This window comes from Lupinus angustifolius, chromosome LG17 (assembly GCF_001865875.1).
Source record: "Lupinus angustifolius cultivar Tanjil chromosome LG17, LupAngTanjil_v1.0, whole genome shotgun sequence".
Taxonomy (NCBI): Eukaryota; Viridiplantae; Streptophyta; class Magnoliopsida; order Fabales; family Fabaceae; genus Lupinus; species Lupinus angustifolius.
In genome coordinates, this window is record NC_032025.1 from 4,867,054 (window position 1) to 4,889,311 (window position 22,258).

General features: G+C 32.8%; 1 protein-coding gene across 1 annotated transcript; it reads right to left on the minus strand.

The window, feature by feature from the left end:
• LOC109331877 (lipase-like) lies at positions 7,072–9,795 on the minus strand. The gene is made up of 8 exons (XM_019566645.1): positions 9,529–9,795; positions 9,308–9,402; positions 8,996–9,099; positions 8,773–8,873; positions 8,554–8,657; positions 7,714–8,151; positions 7,475–7,606; positions 7,072–7,376 (listed from the first exon to the last, which is right to left on the minus strand). Exons 1-8 carry the CDS (start codon positions 9,793–9,795, stop codon positions 7,217–7,219), a joined length of 1,401 nt encoding a protein of 466 aa, XP_019422190.1. The 3' UTR covers positions 7,072–7,216.

Sequence of the window (22,258 nt, forward strand, 5' to 3'; positions counted from 1 at the left end):
TGAAGGCGTGATGACTAGACAAGGTGTGTCAAAGGTAGTGGTGGAGATATGGACTCATGTGTTGAGTTTGACCCAGAGATAGATGCTGACAATATCCCTCTAGATGTTGATAGAATGTTCTCATTTGAGATAAGAAGTGAAATATCCTAATGGTGTGTCTGAGACGTTATAGTGAATGATGTTAATTGTTAGTAGATCCACAAAAACATAGAGGCACTGACTGACTTTGATGTCGGGTGTAACATGGGCATTGGCTTTGATGCAAGTTGTAATACGAGCATTGGTAGAGATGCAATGGTGTGACATGGGCATTGGCTTGGATGCAAGGATGTAACACATACATTAGTTAGCATTAATGCAAGGTGTGTGTTGTGGATATACTCCTTATGGTAGAGTATGATAGTTCTTTTGAACTAGGATTGTCGGAGTAGAGAATGTTGGTAGCGGTTGAGACTTTCCAAGGAAGCTCCAAGGTTCAGTTTGACCGAGTATTGAAGATGACGGTTGTTGGTGAACTTTTGTATAGATGTTCCCATATATCGAAAGACTTCCTAGCAATAGGTGACTAGGCGGCATGTTCCATTTGATGGCGATACGGGAAGCTGCACTATAAGTTTGGAGAACTAAGCTCTTGGTAACATCGTCAAGGATACTCAGAAGGTTTATGTTGTAGGGGCGTAGTTAAAGAGAATTGGACATTGAACAAGGTGGAGTCATATATTCGCTAAGGTGGATATTCTTGTGTAGATTTTCTAATGAGCGAGATATTCGTCTATTTCAATTAAGGTGGAGATTGTTGGGGATGCTTGAAATATGTTATTATGTTAGTCTCACATTGTCTAGTTTGGAATAGATTAGAATAACCAATGTTATATATTGGACTCAAGTCCCTTGTTATTGTGTGCACTAGATATACGTACCAAATAGAAACACCCCATGGGCAGGTGGGACAATGGGTGTGCTAGGGTTTGTAATCCTTATTCACTACTGATATCTTTGTAGCCGTTCAGCGCTCTCGGGAACGTAAGCACAATTAGCCGAACCCCGTTAACAAATTCTCTTGTTTCTCCTCCTCTATTTATTCTTATGTCCTTTATTTGATTATTTGTGGCCAACACTGTGCAATGATCGCTTCCGCTGCACCTACACATTCGTGGCCAAGTAGTTTGATTAGGACAATTGGAATCAAGGCATGATGCAACTCTTGAACAAGGCCAAGGACAAGACATGACACGACTCAAGCTAGGAAGGACAAAAGGGTTCAGCTAGGACTCTATCTCTAAGGATAATCTCAATTCAACAAGGAGATAAGGCAAGAAATAAATTGATTAAATCAAAGGAGATAAAGTTAAGAGGTTGAGCAGCTCCAATCAAGGATTCAAGTAAAGATAGATTTGTTTTGACCAACAACTTGGTCAAACATTATCTTTTCAACAAACCAACTAGGTTGGATTAAATCTTATCTATTTAATAATTTTGGATTTTAAATTTCATTATCTTCACATTATCTTAGGATTTGTTAGGATTTTTTTTGCATTTCAGATTTAATTAAATAGGATATATCTTTTAGTATTCAAAGATAATTAGGATTTTATCTTTACTCTATTTCAGCCAAGGCAAATTGCTTATTTATAACTTTGGCTTACTCATTAATAAAACAAGTTTAATTTTGAGAAAACCTTGTCTATATTTTAGTTGAGAGAATTCTCCTAAAAACCTCCATTGTTGGTTGTGGTCACCATTGATGAATTCTTATCAAGCTTCCTAGCTTGTGGCGAATAACACTAGCTTATCAAGCATTATTAATGAATAAACCAACAATGGAGGTTTTTAGGAGAATTCTCTCAACTAAAATATACACAAGGTTTTCTCAAAATTAAACTTGTTTTATTAATGAATAAGCCAAAGCTATAAATATGCAATCTGCTTTGGCTGAAATAAACTAAAGATAAGTATAAGATAAAATCCTAATTATCTTTGAATACTAAAAGATAATATCTTATTTAATTAAATTTGAAATGCAAACAAAAGTGCTAACTAATCCTAAGATGATGTGAAGATACTGAAATTTAAAATCCAAAAAAAAAAATCAAATAGATAAGATCTAATCCAATCTGGTTGGTTTGTTGAAAAGATAATGCTTGGCTAAGTTGTTGGTCAAAACAAATCTATATTTATTTGAATCTTTGATTGTAGCCGTCCAACATCTTAACTTTATCTCCTTTGATTTAATTAATTTATTCATTGCCTGATCTCCTTGTTGAATTGAGATTATCCTTAGAGATAGAGTCCTAGCCCAACCCTCTTGTCCTTCCTAGCTTGAATCGTGTCATGTCTTGTCCTTGGCCTTGTTCAAGAGTTGCATCATGCCTTGATTCCAATTGTCCTAATCAAACTACTTGGCCACGAATGGCCATGATATAAAAGAATAAATAAATTCCCAACCCTCCCATGATTTATTGAGTTGAAATTACTTGAACAAAATTAAACATAAGCCTATATGATAATGTAGTCTCATTTATTTAAATTAAAGCAAATAAATAAATAAACTAAAAACTATCATAATTTTCTTCCAAGAATATGAACTCTAAGTGACTCTCCTAATTTTAAGATTGTCCTCGATAAATTATGGCTTGCCACCATTGGTTTACATCACTATTAAAACTTATAAGTGAATAGAATAATAATTAAAAGAGTGACCCGAGTCCGAATCAGAATTTGAAATTTTATGTTCATGACACTCAATTGTCATTTGAATGAGAGAGAGAGAGGTGGGTAATAGTACCCAATATCTTAATTCTCCTTACTTTCTTTCTACATGTTGCTTTAATCCTATGTGTATACTTTAAATATTTTCATTCATTTTACTAATCTAATCGTCTCTATTTTGTTTTTTCAACTTTCTAATAAACATTTTTATATTAGATGCTTTAGGGGTTTTCAGAATTAAAGCATTAGTGCAGTGCACTGGCTTACTAGTTTATACTAACATTAACTCAGAAGTTATATTTAAAACAAAATATTATGATCTGTGATTTGGGTTTTGATTGAGGGCAACTCATAAGGATTAAGATAGGTTTTATGAAATTTATATATTACATATCAAAAGAGATTCCCATTCCAAATCAAGATTCAAACCCACATTTTTACAATTTGATGTTAGGAATTTTACATTAACTAGCATAAAAAATTTAATAAGATATTTTAATCATGAAACTCCCTCACCTAATAGAAACTATTGATTCTATTATAATACCATTTTTCATAAGACTAGTTCCCATAGTTATTTTCTTTTAAGTTAAAAGAGAAAATTCTGATTTATTCTTCTCATAATCTTGTTCTATTTTATACTAGTGCTTCTGCAGATGCCCATTTTAAGTGGCACAAAATAGGAAAAATCTATTTTACGCAACATTATTAACTATATTAGGATCATTGATTGCTATTATGAGTTTAAACTCATCACATAGTGTATGTACAGGAATTTGTTTCTAATTTAAAAGTTAAAACTGTCAAAGAGACAAATCAGACAGCTACCACTTCAGGAAAACATTGTCTAGAGAATATTTAGTTCTAATCTCGTTGAATTGGATGATTCAATAGAGTGATTTCTCATATATACTTGATGCTTAAGTAAATTTCTAACTAACTATATGAAATACAAATGTACATGAAACTGAAACTTAAATAAAATGTATCTACATGCCTCAATTAACACTAACACAACGAATCATTTTTTGGGTTTTCATGGGTGTACATCTAGAAACTACAATTTTGATTCTTGGAGATATAAAACATAATAAAAGGTGTCCCTGGTTTTGTAACTTATTTTGTTTTGTTTTGAGAAACAAGTATGGTTCGGAACACATGACTTGTGTTACACCAAGAGGACAAAACAAGCATACGCAATGCTTTGACTCTTCGTTCAACTCAGTCTCATGTGCTAATAATCATGATGCATATGCACTTGATGGAAGAGCATGTGGCATTGATGATTATTTTCCCTTTCAGTTTTAATATATTAAAAGTCAATTTAAATAATTTACGTAGATTCGTATTTAAGGTTTTTTTTGTGTGATTGAAGGTACTGCTAGTTTTATAATGCTTAGAAAGTATTTGATAGAGTAACAAGCTGTAGCATATACATATACAATAATAATGAATAAGGTCCGTGGAATTGAGTTTTTTAATATATAATTTTTTCTTTTGTATAAGGTGATAGACAAGTAGAGGCTATCATGCGCCGAGTTGGATTGGGTAAGATTTAACCAAGGATGGTAATAGGTTTGGATGAGTCTGAGTGATGCATTACTTGGACCCGTCCCGTTACTTCATTTTTAAACGCAAATCCACCCCAAACCTGTGTTGATACTCGTCGGGTTTGCTACCCACGTGTCCTTACGTATTTAGCAGATCTGCGGGTACCCACAAATAAAAAAATATTATAAATAATTGTGTGTAATTTATGTAATTGTTTATTTGCTTCATAAAATATTATATGATATTCAGGTAATCAAGAAGAGAAAAAATATAAAAAATATTTGAAGTTTTAAACACATTTTAAATTTACTATTTCAATATTATGATGTACAATTCATTTAGTAAGGCTCAATCAACAAAATATTGGATTATAGATATAAATTAATAACATAACATCGCATCACTACTTAACAATATAACATCACTAACATCATTGTTTAACATTTTTTAACAACATAACAATCACATTTATAAATTAACAATATAACAATATAATTAACAATATATATGAAGGAATAGCGGGTCTGGATACACACGGGTCTCACTACCTCATTACTCGGACCCAGACCCATCCAACAATGGGTCTTAAAACTCGAGTCTCAATTATCTGTGAGTCCGAAAACATGGACCCAAACCCAACCCGTTGCGGGTATCATTGACATCCCTAGGTTTATCAAATGGGACAACCATTGAATCCAAAATCGACCTTAGACCCGATTAAGTATAATACATACATCTTTTATAAAGTTTTCTCATTATGTTAATACTTTCGACTAAAAAATGGCATTACTCTTTACACAATTGAATAGAGACACATACAAACATGATAAGTGAGTAATCATGTGACGGGTCATGTTCATCTTCTATCCAACCCTAAATATTATTTGGATCTAATTTTTGAACTCTAACATTACCATAAACCCGATGAGACTTAATCCAATTTAGACTCGATCATGATCGAGCAAAACTGTGTGAGCGGATGAGACCGGATCCTGCTCAACCTAAAAAAGAGAGTACACCCTCTTGAATATAAATGGAGATATTTCAACTTTTTGTCCCACACATTTATCAAATGAGCTAATTTTTTGGGATTGTATCTTCATATATAAAAATTATGTGTCATCATGAGCCTACAAAAGTCATAGGAAAACAAAACAAAAATTAATATTTATTTATTCTTAGCGTAAAGTTTTTATTTGATTACTATGTCATCTACTATTTATCATTTTTATTTAAAAAATACAAATAATTAATTCATAAATGGTGAATGATGCTTTAATAATGTAAAAACATTGCACTATTAACGTATATATTTTTTCTCAAACAAAATATGCATCTCAAAAATGATAAATTCATAGTTTTCTACTAAAGGATTGTTTTTCTTCCAACATGTTTCTACAGGCATACATTAAAAAACTATTAGAGAATAATGGGCTTGTGCCAAAATTAGCGTTCAAGAATGAAGTATGGGCCATCCGAAATTGGCACTGCCGAACTGAGTAACACCCAAAGCATCAAGTTTGGTTGGCACTGAGAAGAGGAAATAAATAAATTTGAGCCTCCAGAAATAGAGGCCATAGGAAAACTAAACTAACCAGACATTACAATATGAGTTAATGATTTATGTAAAAACTAAGTTTAACTAACTCTGTGCATTAGTTCAATTATTGTTAGTTGATACTTTCGTATTATTATGCAGCACATAATTATTTAATGATAGGAGAGTTGTGTGTACAAACTATTGTGAAGCCCAATCTACTAAGGCCTCTGATAAAACTGTTCCTAAGGTAGTGATGAATAGGAGTGTTCGCGTTCATTTGAATCGGTTTTTAGGCAAAAAGTGATCTGACAAACATGTAATTAACATACAGCCTAGTCCGATCTGGTCTATTTATATTAAGATGTCCGATCAAATCCGGTCCAAATATTATATGCAGTTCGGTTCGGTTTGGATCGTTTTTTTTATAAAATATTGAAATTGCACTTATATTCAAAACTCATAAAAATGACTAAATATTAAGCATAAAAAACAATAAAAATATTGTTCAACAATATTAAAATAACATTAAAATGTGTGCAGCAATAATATAAGTAAACAACATCATAAAATAATAATAAAGAGTAAGACAATAATAATAAAAGCAAAAATGACAACAACAACAAAACATTAATAATAACAAGATAACAAAACAACAAGATATCAATAACAAAAATATGAGCACTTGTAACATAATTTTAACTGTTAGAGTGTTTCAATGATGATTAATAACAATAATACTTTTACAACAATAAAATTGATAATAAATCACCTAATCATAATCAACACTTGAATCTTTTTCATTTGGTTGTGAGATTGGTTTAAGTTCTAAACAAGTGTATCAATATGATTTAAAACATAGCAATATATATATATATGTTATAGAATATAACAAATAAAATATAGGTATAATTTTGGAGTTGAGACTTAAGATTAATTTGGAAGACACTTAAAAGTATTACACACTTAAACTTTACATACTAATTCGATCCAGTCTGAATCCAAAAGGTGAAACCAAAATACGGACCGGACCAATCAGTCTTTAAAAAATAAGTCCAACACAATCCAAACTTATTCGGTTTTTGCAGTTTCGGTCTATTTTGGATACGTTTTCTGTTTTATTTTTTAACACCCCTAGTGATCAACATTATTAGCCTCTATGGAAAGGACAAGCCCAAATGTAAGTGGAACATGCCAAAACCTGAACGCCCTTATGGAGAATTTAATAATATGGACAGGCATATAATATGTTGCAATTAGCAACCCCAGAATTACATGAATTAGTTGTATAAAAATTGAAGGCAAATGTAAAAAATATACATTTACAAAGTTGAAGATACATATAATGAAAGTAAATGGCCTAATTCTTTTTTATATTTCTATATGAATTGTTTGTATATAAGGGAATAATACATGGTGCTAGTGATGGATTTCATTAGGCAATGTTGGGAGCTTCTTCCTAAATGCATGCTTCCTGCAACGCTGGAAAATACTGTCATAGATTAAATCAAATTCCAATCCTGCTCTTTCCCGATTAATAATGAAGAGTATGTGATCACCTTCCACAATCTTGTAATACCTGTATTTCATCAAATAATTAGTACACCAAATAAATAGTTTGCAGACCATATAATACCAGACATAAGCAAATAATGGTGATAGTGCTGTTTTACACACCAGATTCCAGGTTGTAAGGGTTGACAATCTGCATCCTTTTCAACCAGGTGGCTAGGGTGTTCGATCGGGAGGCGAGGATGAGTCATGGATATCGTGTTCAGCGCTCCATCATTGTCCAACCAGTCCTCATCCCTGCACAGGCAATAACATTATGGTTGATTGATAAAACTTGAAATAGATTATAGTTAAGTTGCGCCTAAGGAAGGCGAAAATAATATCTGATGCAATTAAGCACCAACCTGTAGCCTTTATAAGGGGGAGAAACATCTGGAGGATGATGCCATTGGCTCATCTGCAAGACTCTTATGAAAAGTAGTGGATGGATTTTAAGTATGCTTGAAGGAACCGTGATGCCCATGATCTTCCTAGTACGCTTCGTAGCGTAGCTGAAGTAGTATGTGTTTGGAAATGTATGAAGATGATAGTTAGTTCTTAGAGACCCTTGAATTGTAAGATCAGGGAGGATCCAATCTCCTGATGCAAATGGACCTGCGTTCCCTAAGAGGCACTCAACAAGACCCCATAAACCCATCTTTTTCCAAGACATGTTGTAGTGATCAAAGCCAAAATTGTAGTAGTTCTTCAGCCAGGGAATATCAAGCCAATCATAAATTATCACCCCGATACGGCAAAGTTGTAGCAGACAAATTGGTTTCAACGTTCTCCCATCTTCTGGCCTGAAAGAAAGCTCAAATTGCAGAGACTAGCTTAGCATTCACACTTTGTTAAGTGTAGTCAAATCTTTGATAATTTGCAAATTGTTGACTATGAACAATGGAGACTTTTGGCCTTAACTATCATACATTTTATTGAAAGGCTCATAAAATTCAGTTGCAGAAAACAACTATATAATCTGAAAACAAGAAAGGCCAGATACCCTTACAAATATATCATACAAGTTATTTGTCGCTTTTACATTTCATTTTTTTTCTAAGACCTGTTACATGCTCTCCCAAACATCCCTTCTTAATCTAATGAGGTGAAATTAATAAGACAGCTAACTAAAGTCAATAACTATAACTATGAACCAGTTCTGTAAGTGCAACTACAATCATAAGCATAAGTTAATAAGAACTCACTGCATGCCATCTAAGTAGGCTCTTGTAGTCCCATTAAATGCTCCTGATAAAGCTGTTATGCTTAATACCCAGTTTTCGGAAGTGTTTTCATATCCCTTGAATGCCTGAAGAGTGAAGATAATGATCAATATCAAATTATCGAAAATTTGAAAACAAAAATAAATAAATAAAGTATGTCATGATATGAGGAGATACTTTATTTGACAGGACAGAACAAACCTTATCGGCAAGCATTTGTTGCAAGACACGAACAACCTGTGCTCCTGCTGAGTGTCCAACAAAGTGAATAGGGTGATCCTCATCCCATTCAGTGTAGTGCCCTGCATCCCAATAACACAAACAAAAACATTCTCATTAAATATCGGAAAATCACAAAGGTAAAAGTGAAAGGAATTATAGTTAAAACATGTCAACAACAAACAGAACATGAAGAACTTCAAACCTTGTTCATAGATTCGTCCAAATTGCGAGTGTCCGCAAACCTTACTATGCTCTTCACCATAATCAACTTGGCCACCTTTCAAATAATAGAACAATTCTCGGGCCCTGAAACAAAACAAAAAGCCATTCTCAGAAATATTCAATAAAATAAAATCCAATGACAAACACACAATCAATCAAGAGAAAAAACCCATGATTCCATGAAAAATGACGTGTCATAACACTCTTTCATGAATCATGCCCATTGATAAACCATTGATTCCATGAATGAACTTCAAAACAAAAAAGCAAACGTTTCGACCGAAGAACTCACCTATCATAGATACTGGTTAAAGACCCCAAATCAGGGACTAGAACCCTTTCATCTTTCTTCTCTGCCCCACCAAAGTATGACAAACCACCCAATCTCTAGGAAAACAAATATTAAAAAAATAACAGATGAGAAATGCTGAAATTGAATGATGTTCATTATAGGGTAGAACAAATTTGCAAACTTTAACTCAGAATCAAAAACAGAAAACCATTATGCATTACCCCTTTGCCAAATCCAAAAATCCCATGAACCAACACAATAGGAGGAAGATCATTAGCATTGGTTTCTTTCTCTTCAACACCCTTGACCAATTTCCCATCCTTGACCTCAACATTGTTCAATTTAGGCTTTTGAAAATATTCATTAAGGGCCTGTGATAAATCTCCAGCAACGGCTGAACTGAATATGTAAAACCCATAAAGCAAATGGACCAAGGAATTCACAAATAGTTCCACCAATTGCAAATACGTAATCCAAAACCTTACCATTTTTTCCACAATTCAATAACAACAACAACACCAAAGATGAAAAACCAAAGGAACCTATGCAAGAGCCTTCTTTTTAGCCTCAGAATAATCAAAAGCCACAAAAGAAGGCTCTTTGAAGCGCTTGGTTTAAAGGGTTAAAAAAACTGTCCCAACCCTTGAAGCAGAGAAAGATAACCCAAAATTTTCGATATATGCTTAAACCATATATAAGGTAATGTAATAATGAAGCTTCAGAAAGATTGAAAGCTCTCTTCTTTATATTATTTTGTTTGCTTTAGAATTTGAATATGGTCTCTCTCACACATTTTCTTCGTTTCCTACCACACAAATGCCAATGACCAATCACAATGTACCTCCTATCTTTATTTGCCCAAAAAACCAGAACAGCAATTAATATTTCAAAAACAGTCTCAAAAAACGTTCCTATAGGATTATGACACTTGGCGTTATAAAAGTCTGTTACCAATACCAATTGTGTATTATTAGTGTGGGTACCACTAAAATTGGACAAAATCTATACCAAAAAAATAAAAAACATTCCCTTAATTAGTGGGGAAATACAAATAACAACTAAATATAAATAATATATTACAGTTGGTAAGTTTTACTAAATATAAAAATAGGTTACCTTTCCAAATTTAATAAAAAAATAATATAAAAAATAGATTCTAGGTGTTTCTTTACAGGTCTAGTGTGCTGTAATGGAGCTGGAAGGTTCACAACTTCCTCTGATATTAGAACTGTCACTACTGTGTTGACCCTGGAAAAATATGTTGTTTCTAACGGGATTAATTTAGAGGTATATTTAATTTAAAATTTTAATAATTAAATATTTTTTTAATTAACTATAATAAATAATATATTAAGTGGTAAAATCAATAATGCATTAATTTAATAATGTAAGGTTTCATTTGATCTCTAAAATTAATAGTTTAATTTCTGATAATGACACTTGTTGAAATATATAATCATAAATTCTAAAAAGAATTAATTCATTACTTAAAAATGTGAGAAGATATGTTTAATAGTAAGGAAAGAAATATTGAGTGATTCTATGGACACGACATACACACCCAGGTTGACCTTATCCATTCAATATTTGTAAAGGTTTCTTTAATATTCCACCACCAATAATAAAATTAAATCCAACATTAACGTTCGTTTGTTGTTAGTTGAGATTTAACGCGCTTGGGTGACTGTGGATGACACAGGTTCATGAGAACTACGAGTTTTACTACGGTTTGAACTTGAAGGATACATTGAATGGAGTTTCTTAAGTTAAGAGTCAGGATACATAAATGGTCCAATTTTTGTTTCTGGGTAATAATTTTTGGTGGGTGACTGGTGGCAATATTACGTGTAACTTGATTGATGTTATCTTCTTCTCTTTCGTGTTATATTGTTCATTTATGTATTGTTACCAACAACTCATTAATAAATTTAGACATAACTGTTGTAAATGGGCTGTTTTTTTATTCGCGTCATGGTATGGGGTCCCCAGAACATATAGTTGAAATTTAATACAAACAGATTATCAAAATGAACTTCATAAAAATTGAATTTCTTATTATTATTTTGGCTAGCAATAAATTATCATTGCAGTTTAATTATTTATTATGGGGTTTGATGTTTCTTACATTTTTTGTGAATTTAATTTCCTGAGTGCTATTTTTTATTGTTAAGTAAGTATTTGCGTGAAAAATATTAACAAGAGATTCTACACTTAGTAAGTCATATTATATAAAGAACATAATATTTTATTGTAAACAAGAATTCTGAGTATATTATATAAAGAACATAATATTTTTCCCCAGGCTGAAAAAAAATAATCGAATTTAAAGTTGAATTATAGATATATCTGCAAATAATTAGAGCGTAGCTTGCACGGCTTTTCAACACACAAGTTGGGTTGAATGGTTGATCAAATTTCAGTGCATTTCCAAAGGCATGTGATGATTGTTAGGCACATGCAAAATCCGCATTATTTGTATATGCAAATAATAAACATTCCTTTTTTTAGAAGAAAACAAAGTTTGCAAATTGGAGTGTGGGGCTGCACATATCTTATATTTATTTATTTACATAAATTGTTTGGTGAATCTTTCTATCATTTGGTGCGCCCATATTGCATTGCCCTTTGTAGTTCAGCTAAATCAAGCACTCCATTTATTCGAAAATTTGGAACTTTAGTATGTCTTATTTTTTGAGCATGAGTTTAAAATTTATGAATTCACAGTATAAAGATTGTTACATTATCCGATATATCATCTATTATTAATTTGTAATATTTTTATTTAAAAGTCAATATTAACTAACATATTAATGTGAGGATTTACTGGCAGTACAAAAAACACTTATTAGTGAACAAAGTTGTTTAGCATCTTAAACACCGCAAGTATCGTTGCATTGGATTAACTATATGTATGTCTCATTCTTTTGGTTATTATTTTATTGGCAACTATTGTTTCATGGATTTAATATTATATAATGATAGTACAAATATTTTTTACATTATCAATAAATCATTCAACATTCATATGTTAATCACTATTAGCTTTCAAACAAATGTAATACAAATCAATTATCAATATTGTGTTGACAAGTTTAAACCCTAATTTTATAAGCTTTTGACTGCTAAAATTCAATACATTTAACTTTTCTAGTTTTAGGTCACCAATTTTGAAATGTCAGTGAGTCCATGATTGGTCGTCAATTACACAACGGGGCAATATTATTAAAATGAGGCTCAAAATTTCTATTTTTGATGACTTTAGTACGTCCAATTTCTAATTTGGATAACATTGTTTAAAATTTTGAAAGTCTTGAATTATTTCCTTCCTTTTTATTTGCCTTTCTATAAGAAAAATTATTCCTCTTAATGCCTTCATGAAAAAACAAATTAGAATAATTTTTATTTTTGTTTACAATTATATTTTAGAAATGTATATATATTAGTTAATAATAACTAATACAATTATCATGTTGGTAGATGACAAAATAGAAATATAGAATTGGATGTTGGCAGCGGATAATTGGATGAGTCAGCTCTTGCGTGTTTAAAATCTAGAACCTTCCCCAACCCCACGTGAGTCCAATCAATCCCTCGTGTGCTGGCATAACTGCGGATGCCATATATTTTTTCTTTATAAAATACGTTTTGTTTTTCTAAGTTTATATAAGGCTTGATTTTTTTTATTTGCACATACATAAGGCTTGATTTGCTCACTACGTATATTTATTTTGTATTTTAGTTTTATTTATCACTATCAATTACATCAGTTTTGTTCCGGGTCCCATTCATAAATTTCAAGTGTATCTACACTACTCCATTTCATGAATTTTAAGTGTATCTACACTACTCCAACCTAAAAAGACCAGAAAATTATAAAAGTTTAATTTATGTGAACTTTGATTCATAAGAGATAGTTATGCAACCAAAATGAACTAATTCATTTGCTAATACAAGAAAAACACATATCTACTCCTTTTATACCAAAAGCTGCTATATCCACGGTTTATTTCTAAATACATGATTTCCTTATTCTGCACACAGATTCAAAAAAATCCTTCATTCCCTGATTCTTCCATTTTATCCTTTTCCTTTGCGTGCATCATTAGGGTGAACATTTTGTCACATAAAAGTATATCACTTCATGTATCATTATTTATGATTACTTAAAAAATTATTTAATCATTAGTTTTTTATATTTTTTAACTAATCACAGACAATACCACATGGAATGACACACTATGTGATACAATAGATGTGCTCCCATATCATTACTAATATTTGATTTGCCTCTCTTTTTTCCCTCTTCCATTTTATATTTTTCTGCAACAAGACGCCTCTCTTGTTCTATGTTTTGTCTCCACAAATTACAATATCTGTCACTTTGCCTGCAAAACAATTCATCTTCTATTTGCTCAATGCTGATCGATAAGGGTTTCATGGCAGTGGCTATACATCTCAAGAAGTGAGAAACTTCATCTCTTTCTATAAATTTATCTACATGTGATTTGTGACTATTACTGTTATATGTCATTATTATGAATCTGCTTACTTATTTATGAATCTTCTAGGGTTTTTTATGACTTAATTAGAAATTTACATTTACACGTGAAAAAACTATACAATTTTATCATTATTTTGTTTAGTGGCTGCAACAATAACTGCCCTTAGACTTTTAGAGTGTTGCTAAATGTATAGATAATGATTTCAACTTTCAAGATGTTGCTCTTGAATAATCACAGAGAAACAACATGAGACCAGGATCTGTTAAAGGGTCTGATCTCGCCCAAACCATGAGAAACAACATAAACATCATCAATGGCAATGGGGAAAGTCCCATGTTGTGCCTTTATCATTACAATTAAGTTTTGTCTGGCAGGCTAAATTTGAAGATATAACATATATCTACTTATGTGCCTCCTAACATCTTAGAATGGCAACGAAACAGATCGTGGGTCGGACTGAGTTTGTATATATCCAACCGTGATCCCGAGGTTTAGAACCCAAACCTAAACTTGGTTAGGTTGAAATTAATTATATTATCTCTAAAACCATTAAGTTTCGTATAACTCAAACCCGACAGAAAACAAATCAAAAAAACAATAAGGAATAACATTATTTGGATACTTCATTAGGTGAGAATTTAATATTAAGAGCCAGGTGTAAATAAGGTCTATTAGATAAAGAAAATAAAATATGTAACTTTACATATATTAATTAAGTTCGGGCGGATGCGAGATATGATATTACTCATACCAAACTCAAATTTAAAAATTAAATTCGTGTAAAACTCAAACTTAATCAAATCAAATTTTCCCTTTCAAATTTGCATTAGGTTTAGACAGATACCTATAAGTTTGGTTTCTGATGTCTTCGATTAACAACTAACTCAAGTTAAAATCCTAATTTAAAATTAATTTTGGTTTATGGTGAATGTCCATATTCATCGGCACAAAGGAAAGCACTAATTAACTCTGCCTACATTATAATTTTAGAAGGAAAAAAAAATTCATATCCCTTTTAAACTCCACATTTTTTCTCAAATTTTAAAAAATAACCTTATTTTATTCATATTTTCCCATCAGTTCACCCCAAGTACCAAACTCTGTTGTCTTGTCTTCTTCTCCAACTAAACCCCTCTCTTCGATTAACTCATCCTAAAACCTTCATTTTCGTATATTATCCTCCAACCTTTAACACACGCATCATCATTTTACTTCTCTGTGGTCATACTCATGTACAACAGTTGTGTGATCGTTAAGGTGTGTCGTTTTCTCATAAATGCAGGCCCCTCGTCTATGATTCTTAAGTTAATTAGTTGTGAAATTGTGATATATGACAATTCACTCTCGACTAATTATTCTTCCACTATACACTCACAAATACGATTCTTCATCTATATGTAATGTAATCAAATACCGTCTTCCTCCCATAATAATTCATTTTAGAGCGATACATCTATTTATATTTTATTTATTTTTGTGGGGACATTGTAGTAATTAACACCGACTCATAGTGTGCATTTTTATGTGTGTCACTTACTCACTATATCACTGTCAACGATCATCATATGAGATGGGTAATTGTCAATGGTTTAATTATTTTCGTTAACAAGTCAACCATTTCTTTACTCGTTTGCACTTAATTAATTGCTGATTTCATTTCTTCTCATTTCATTCATTATTATATACACCTTATTACATTTAATTTTTTTATACGTACCAAACTAATAGGATACATAGTTGTCAATCAACTACTGCTAGTATTATACTTGTAAGTAATTAAAGGGGTCAGTTTTATTTATTTATATTGCGTATTTTGTGCCGAAATATGTATGATTGCGCAAGTATGGAGCATTAAAAGAGTCATTATTAGTAAAATCCTAGTTGTGTCAAAGCATGCAATGTATGGAATACATATCACCCACTTAAAACTTAGTTAGGTCAATAGTATTGTACAACAATTATACTGTAAAAACAATTTTAAGACGTTTCACTTGCAATAATATTCGTAGACAATATTATTGGACCGAACAGTTTTGATCTGAATAAACCATTTCGATTTGATGAGACAAATTTCAAATGGTGGAACATAAAATGAAAATTTTTCTCACTATGAGAAAAATTGCTCACATTATGATAACCGACATCCCATTGTTGTCGGAAAAAGCTGAAAAGATTTTCATTCTGAATGAGTTGTTTGATGATCTCTATTGTTATTATAGTCCATACAAGTCTGCCAAATTAAGTTGGTATGCACTTGGAAAAAAATATGGTACTAAGAAAGTTGAGACTAAAAAATATGTTGTTAGTCGTTACCTCAATTATCATATGACTGATGATAAATCAGTAGAGTCTCAGTAGATACATAGAATTGCTCGTGAAATCATCTTTAATGATATGTCCCTAAAGAGTTAAACTCACAGAGCCTATAAATGTGTATTTGTTAGGTATGTTGTAAACAGCAAGGAGTACATGTTTTATGACCTTAACGCAAAAGTGATCATTGAGACTATGGGAGAAAGCCTATATTTATAATATAAGATTTTTTTTCCATGTTTCTCATCTCTCCAATGTGGGACTTAGAGTTGTTTTTTTAAACTCTTCCATGTTCCTACTAATGGTTTTCAACAAACCAATTCTAATAATTCCCTACTTGAAATTAAAAACGATTTCCGAGAATTTATGTAGTCTCAATAAGATTGTGCATAAACAAATGTGTCATGCGACTTGAACCTTTGCATAGTGAGTAAGATCCAGATTTTACTAGAGTGATTCGTAGTCTTGAACTCTATCACCAACATCAAACCACACATAATCATTTCAAAGGTGTATTATGTAAAGCTTGTGCATTAAAGGTCATGCACGTCTATCCTATTATAGTGAATGCTCTAGAGATTTATGCCCCAAAATTTCATAGGAAGCGGTCTGACTTCCACATTCACATGGGTGAACCCATCAAGAGTACTTCTGTAGCTTAGGTACTCCATTCCAATTGGAGTATAGATGTCATTAAGAGTTTAACTCATCCTTATATATGCTGCAAGAATCATGCTTCTCATAATTTTATAGCATGTTTATTCTCATATCACTTCACAAGTTGTTATGACCTATTGAACCCATTTCTTGGGATCATCAGTCAGCTAGGTCGGGTTACCATTATGAGTGATCCTCGTTCCAAGGGCAATAATCCTATACTCTTAAAAGTATTGTGGACTTTCTCTCTAGCCAGTCCTTTCGTCAAAGGACCTGCTAAGTTATTGTCATTACGTACATGATTCACTCTAATGGTGTTGTGCTTACGACATATTTGTCGTTTCTTACCATTATAAAAGCAGTTCTTAGTTTTTTCAATAGTCGCGGTACTGTCACAATGGATCAACACAACTGGTATTTGTTTTTCTCATATAGGGAATCTCTGCAAGCAAGCTTTTCAGCCAACTTGCTTCTTCACTAGTTGTTGTTAGTGCTATCATCTCAACTTCCATAGTGGATCAAGTTAAAATAGTCTGTTTTTTTATTTATTAAACTCTATATAGTCTATCTCATCATTTATGCCTTCTTGCCATAAATCGGCATCTAAAGAAGTCACAACTTCTTGGAAAATTGATGAATTCTCCTCCAATATATAGACAATATAATCAGGTCTTTACTCTCTAGGAGTTGTTGCTCTTTTACTTCTTCTATGTTCTATTTCAAACATTTCATTTTTTATCATTATCTCATGTGATTAGTTGATGTGCCCCCATTATTCCTCAATTTAAAAGGGAATTTCTTTTTCATTGAAATCAACATCGTTTAGATGATTGTTGAAACTTAGTTTGTTGAAAGCCATTAGGGGGAACTTTTGGGTGTAAAATTTAAAAAACTCACAAGTCCCACATAGAAGAATTTTGAAAAAAAACTCCCAAGTCCCACATTGGAGAGAGGAACATGGAAAAAATCTCATGTTATAAATAAAAGTTTTCACCCCTCATTATAATTCGCCCCTAGTTGAATGCGTTTTCATTCAACTTTTTTTTCCTCCCTCATATTTTTCACTGATGCATTTCTGTCGCGGCCCGATTTTTGGTCGGAAGACCGACCCTACGACTTGGGTGGAGACGAACTCAATTTCTACCTCTCTCGATTGATTTGGAGTCGCCACTACATTTTTTGCGGTTAAAACGTAGAAAACTCTATGGTAAGCCCAATTAGGATAATATGGTCTTTAAGCAGAGATTCTGAGCTCGGGAGTCGATTACAGATCGGGGAAGGTATTAGCATCCCGTCCGCCCGTATTAAAACGGTACCCTAGCTAATAACACAGACTTTTATACCCTTAACAATTATTTATTTAGAATTATTTATTTTTACTATTGAGCCTGACAATATTGACTTTGGTCCTACGTACCCCTATTAAGGGGATCAAGGCTTACGTAGTTCTAGTTCGAAAATTATTTAGCTACTTTGGTTGATTGTTAGAAAACATTGGTAGGTTTTAGAAGTATTAGTTTATTGAATTGGTTAATATATAATTGTTTTGGTTCAATGAGACTAATAGTTCAGGAACGGTGTTGGTCGTAGACCTTCTCCTCATTTCCGGGGAGTTAGAGACGACTCGAACCATAACCTCCCCATAAAAATCCCAATTTAGTCGGTAGAATAATATTGGGTTATTTTTAGAATTAGGTAGCAAAATAGGTTGGAGAATTATTTTCTATATATAGGATTAATAGCTTAGAGACAACATTGGTTGTAGACCTCCTTCTCGTTTCGGAGAAGTTAGAGACAACTCGAACCATAACCTTACTAAAAAAATTCCTTAATTAATTTGATAATATAGTTTTCAATTATTTATGCATATAGAATTTGGTGATAAAATAATTTATTAATTATATATATATATATGGGATTGATAGTTTAGAGACGGTGTTGGTTGTAGACGTTCTTCTCATTTTCGGAGAAGTTAGAAACAACTCGAACCATAACCTCACTATGTAAATTTCATATTTAAGTTACCCGTAATATAGTGTTGCTCTATTTTATAATTAATTTAGAATCATTTACTTTATATGGAGTTAAATGAAAGAATGGTTTTGAAATTTTTTACAGCTTTACCGTATAACCTAATGCATTATCATTTATCCAAGACTTTGGTTATGCATTGAATTGGTTTGTTGGAGATTAATTATATATGGATTTAGGCATGAAAAAGGTTATTCAAATAATAAACAAAAATCAAAAGGCAAGAATAACAAAACAACAAGAACAGACTGTGGGATACGGGTTTTAGAACTTCAAAATCCCCAAAGGGATTCCAAATCCCTAATTCCTCTCCTTTCTTCTTGCGACTTCCACGAACGATGGTCCAGGTTACTAGTGTCGATCTCATCTGTTCTTCCGGTGACCATGGCAGCGAGAGACGGCAACTATGGCAAGGCGCGGTGATGACAAGGGTGGCGCTTCGGTGGGTCACGTCCAGATAGTGGTTCCAGATTCGGGCTCTTACTCTCGACGGTGGTTCCCACCTATCATCGCGGTGGCTCTACAAAAAGAGGTAACCATGGCCTTCGTTCTTGTTTCCATTATCTTCCTTCCTTATCTTCTTTCGTCCTCCTTTACAGATGGGTGTCGTTTCCGGCGAGCCCGAGGAAACTCTTTCCTTGCGTTGACAGCCCCTAAGGTTGTGAGGGAACTTGCCCCTTTCACGGCATTGGGGCCATTCGACCCCGGGTTTCACTAAGGTTACCTAAGGTTAAGAAACTTAATCCCCCTTTAGCGTCAGGACGGGTTCAGTGGCTCAACGATTTCCATTTCTATCTTGTTTTAAGGTTACAGCAATGCACTATTAGCTTTCATTTTTTATTAAGTTGATATATATTTCTGTTGAGACTGGTCTATATTTTAGCATGATCACTTAAAAAAAAACATTTACGAACTAAGCATATAAATCTAGTACATAAACCATATAAAGCAGAATATGTTTATTGAAGATGCGTATTTGATTTGGGGCTCAGGGCACACATAAAATGTTGTTTTTTATGGTTTTAATGCTTACCTGAGTGTATGTCCTTCTGAGTGTTGATTCTTTATCTATCGATGTTCTGCTTCGGTGTTGTACTTTCTGCCCTTGTTTAGCACTGTTATAATGTCCTCTGTTTTTTACGGTTGAAATGCTCTCTGCGTTTACTGAGTGTATGTGTGTCGCTTTACGCTGCTCGTGAAATGTGAGCCTATTTTTAGTTTGATTTTTGTTGGATGTATGGAAGTAGTGCTCTGATTATAGTTGTGTATAATGTATGACTTTTCTCTCTGTTCTCTGAACGTATGTGTCTTTTGCTTTATCTCTGGAATGCTCTCTCTGATTTTTCTTCTCTCTATTGATAGTTGTACGCCCTTTGTAGCTGTGTGTTTATGTTGTACTGCCCTTTTGTTTTCTGGTTATCCATTCTGAAACTGCTCAATAATTATTTCCATTCATGCTGATTATGATTATATGTAACTGCTGAGATATTTCTGAATTCTCACCTAAGAGATAGGAACATATACCCTGACTCTTGCTCTTTTCTGATTATTCCTTTCAGTTTTGAATAATGCTCAATGATTACTAATAATCATTTTACCACTAATTACTCCATTTAAATTGATTGCTGCCTAATCCTGCTGTTTTGGAATCCTTTTCTGAATATTTGCCATTTATGCCTACTGGAATACATAACTGAAAAAGGAATATGCCAACTGGTGATGACTTCTGGTTTGCATTTTTGAAATTCTTATATTGTCCCAGTTATTGCTGATTTATGTGCATACGTAACTGTTGGAGAAGATTTTTATTTGCCAATGATGACCATAATTGGAGTAGAATGGTAACTGGCCTTTATCATGTAACTCATGGCTGATTAGCGTGATTGCTTTGGAATAATTATTATTTACTTAAGTGTATGTGTATGATTTGCATGTGTTACTAAAACCATCTCTTCAAGTTTCTCTGTTGCGTTATCTGTTCTGTTATAATTTCGTCTCTTGCAAATGTATGTAAATTTGTGTTGTGTTGCATTCTGCTTGTTCCATAAATTTCATTGCCTTTTCCTCAAATGTAACATGTATAATCAATTTTGTGTTATTGGTGTTGGTCTTCTGCATTTTGTTGGTGCGTTGCTCCATGTGGTATCCATTATGCATATAATCGCTACAGGCCCTTATCATCAATATCAAATCAACCTACTCCATCACAGCAAGGAAATTAGATTTAGATGCTGCATTTTCTTGGCAATTCTAACCCATTCTCCAATTTTGGATCTTTTTGTTTCATATTTCTAGATTTGTTTGGTCTGGTAAGATATGGTGGGGTAGTGGTGGATGACTTGTGGATTGTTGAGATTTTTTTGGGTGATTTTGAGTGATACGATGTTTGAGGTTTTGAATGGCCAATGCTATTAACAATGGTTGTTGCACACCATTTTGCTTTAACCCAGTTAAGGATGATTGAATTATTTGGTTTAATCATGTTTTGATTGTTTTAGCTTTCTGGGTGAAACTAAAAGCAAATATATATTTCCTTTGATTTGCAGTGATCTTTGCATCGTGGCATCCCAGGTCCAGGTGTATACCCACGAAGAGGTGAAGAATGCCACACTTGGGACGATAATTGATGATGCCAATAGCTGTTTAGATCAGGCACCGGTGATCACGGAGGCATCTAAGTCTTCCTTAGCAATATATTTTTGTTATAATCTCATTGTATCCTATTTCGTTCTTCCATTTTTGATTTCTTCTTGATGCTCATGTAATATTGTTTGTATTAGGGGCGAAACCAGTGCCCGGTTCATGTAATTTCCATATTGATTATGATAATATTTGTAACATCAACGACAAAAAATGCCCTCAAGAATAACTTTGTTTTCACAAATAATTAGAAATAACCCGAAAGACGTGAAAGACGCCATGATGTTTACGGACCAATCCGTTAAATATTAGTTTAGTGATGCAGTGGGTTCTTTGATATCATATGCATGTGACTCATACCCAACAATATTAATCCATAAATTCCTGAAAAAGATGCTTTATTATGCACAAGAAAAAAAAAGGTTGGACAAAATTGAGTGTTCACAATTTTCGACAAACTTCTCCCCATCTCTTTTCGTGGTACTGAGAATTGGTACAAACAGCCATATTGTGGTCGGTGTATTCGAGACTCGTTCTTACAGTGCATTAAGAATTCGATAAAAGAGATCTGAGTTGTTTTATCCTAGGGACGGCGTGGTCGATAGTCTGTTTGCATATTTTGAGCAGTGTCATGAAACGTTTTAAAATTGTTGTTACCGTAGCTTGCAACAATTATAAATGTCACAAAATAATACTTACTAGCTAAGTCGAGAGAGCGACCTGGTCTATTTCGTGTCATTTAAAATTGTTGTAAGCCACGGTAACAATAACTTTTGGAAAATTAAAATAGAATGAAGTATCATTTTTT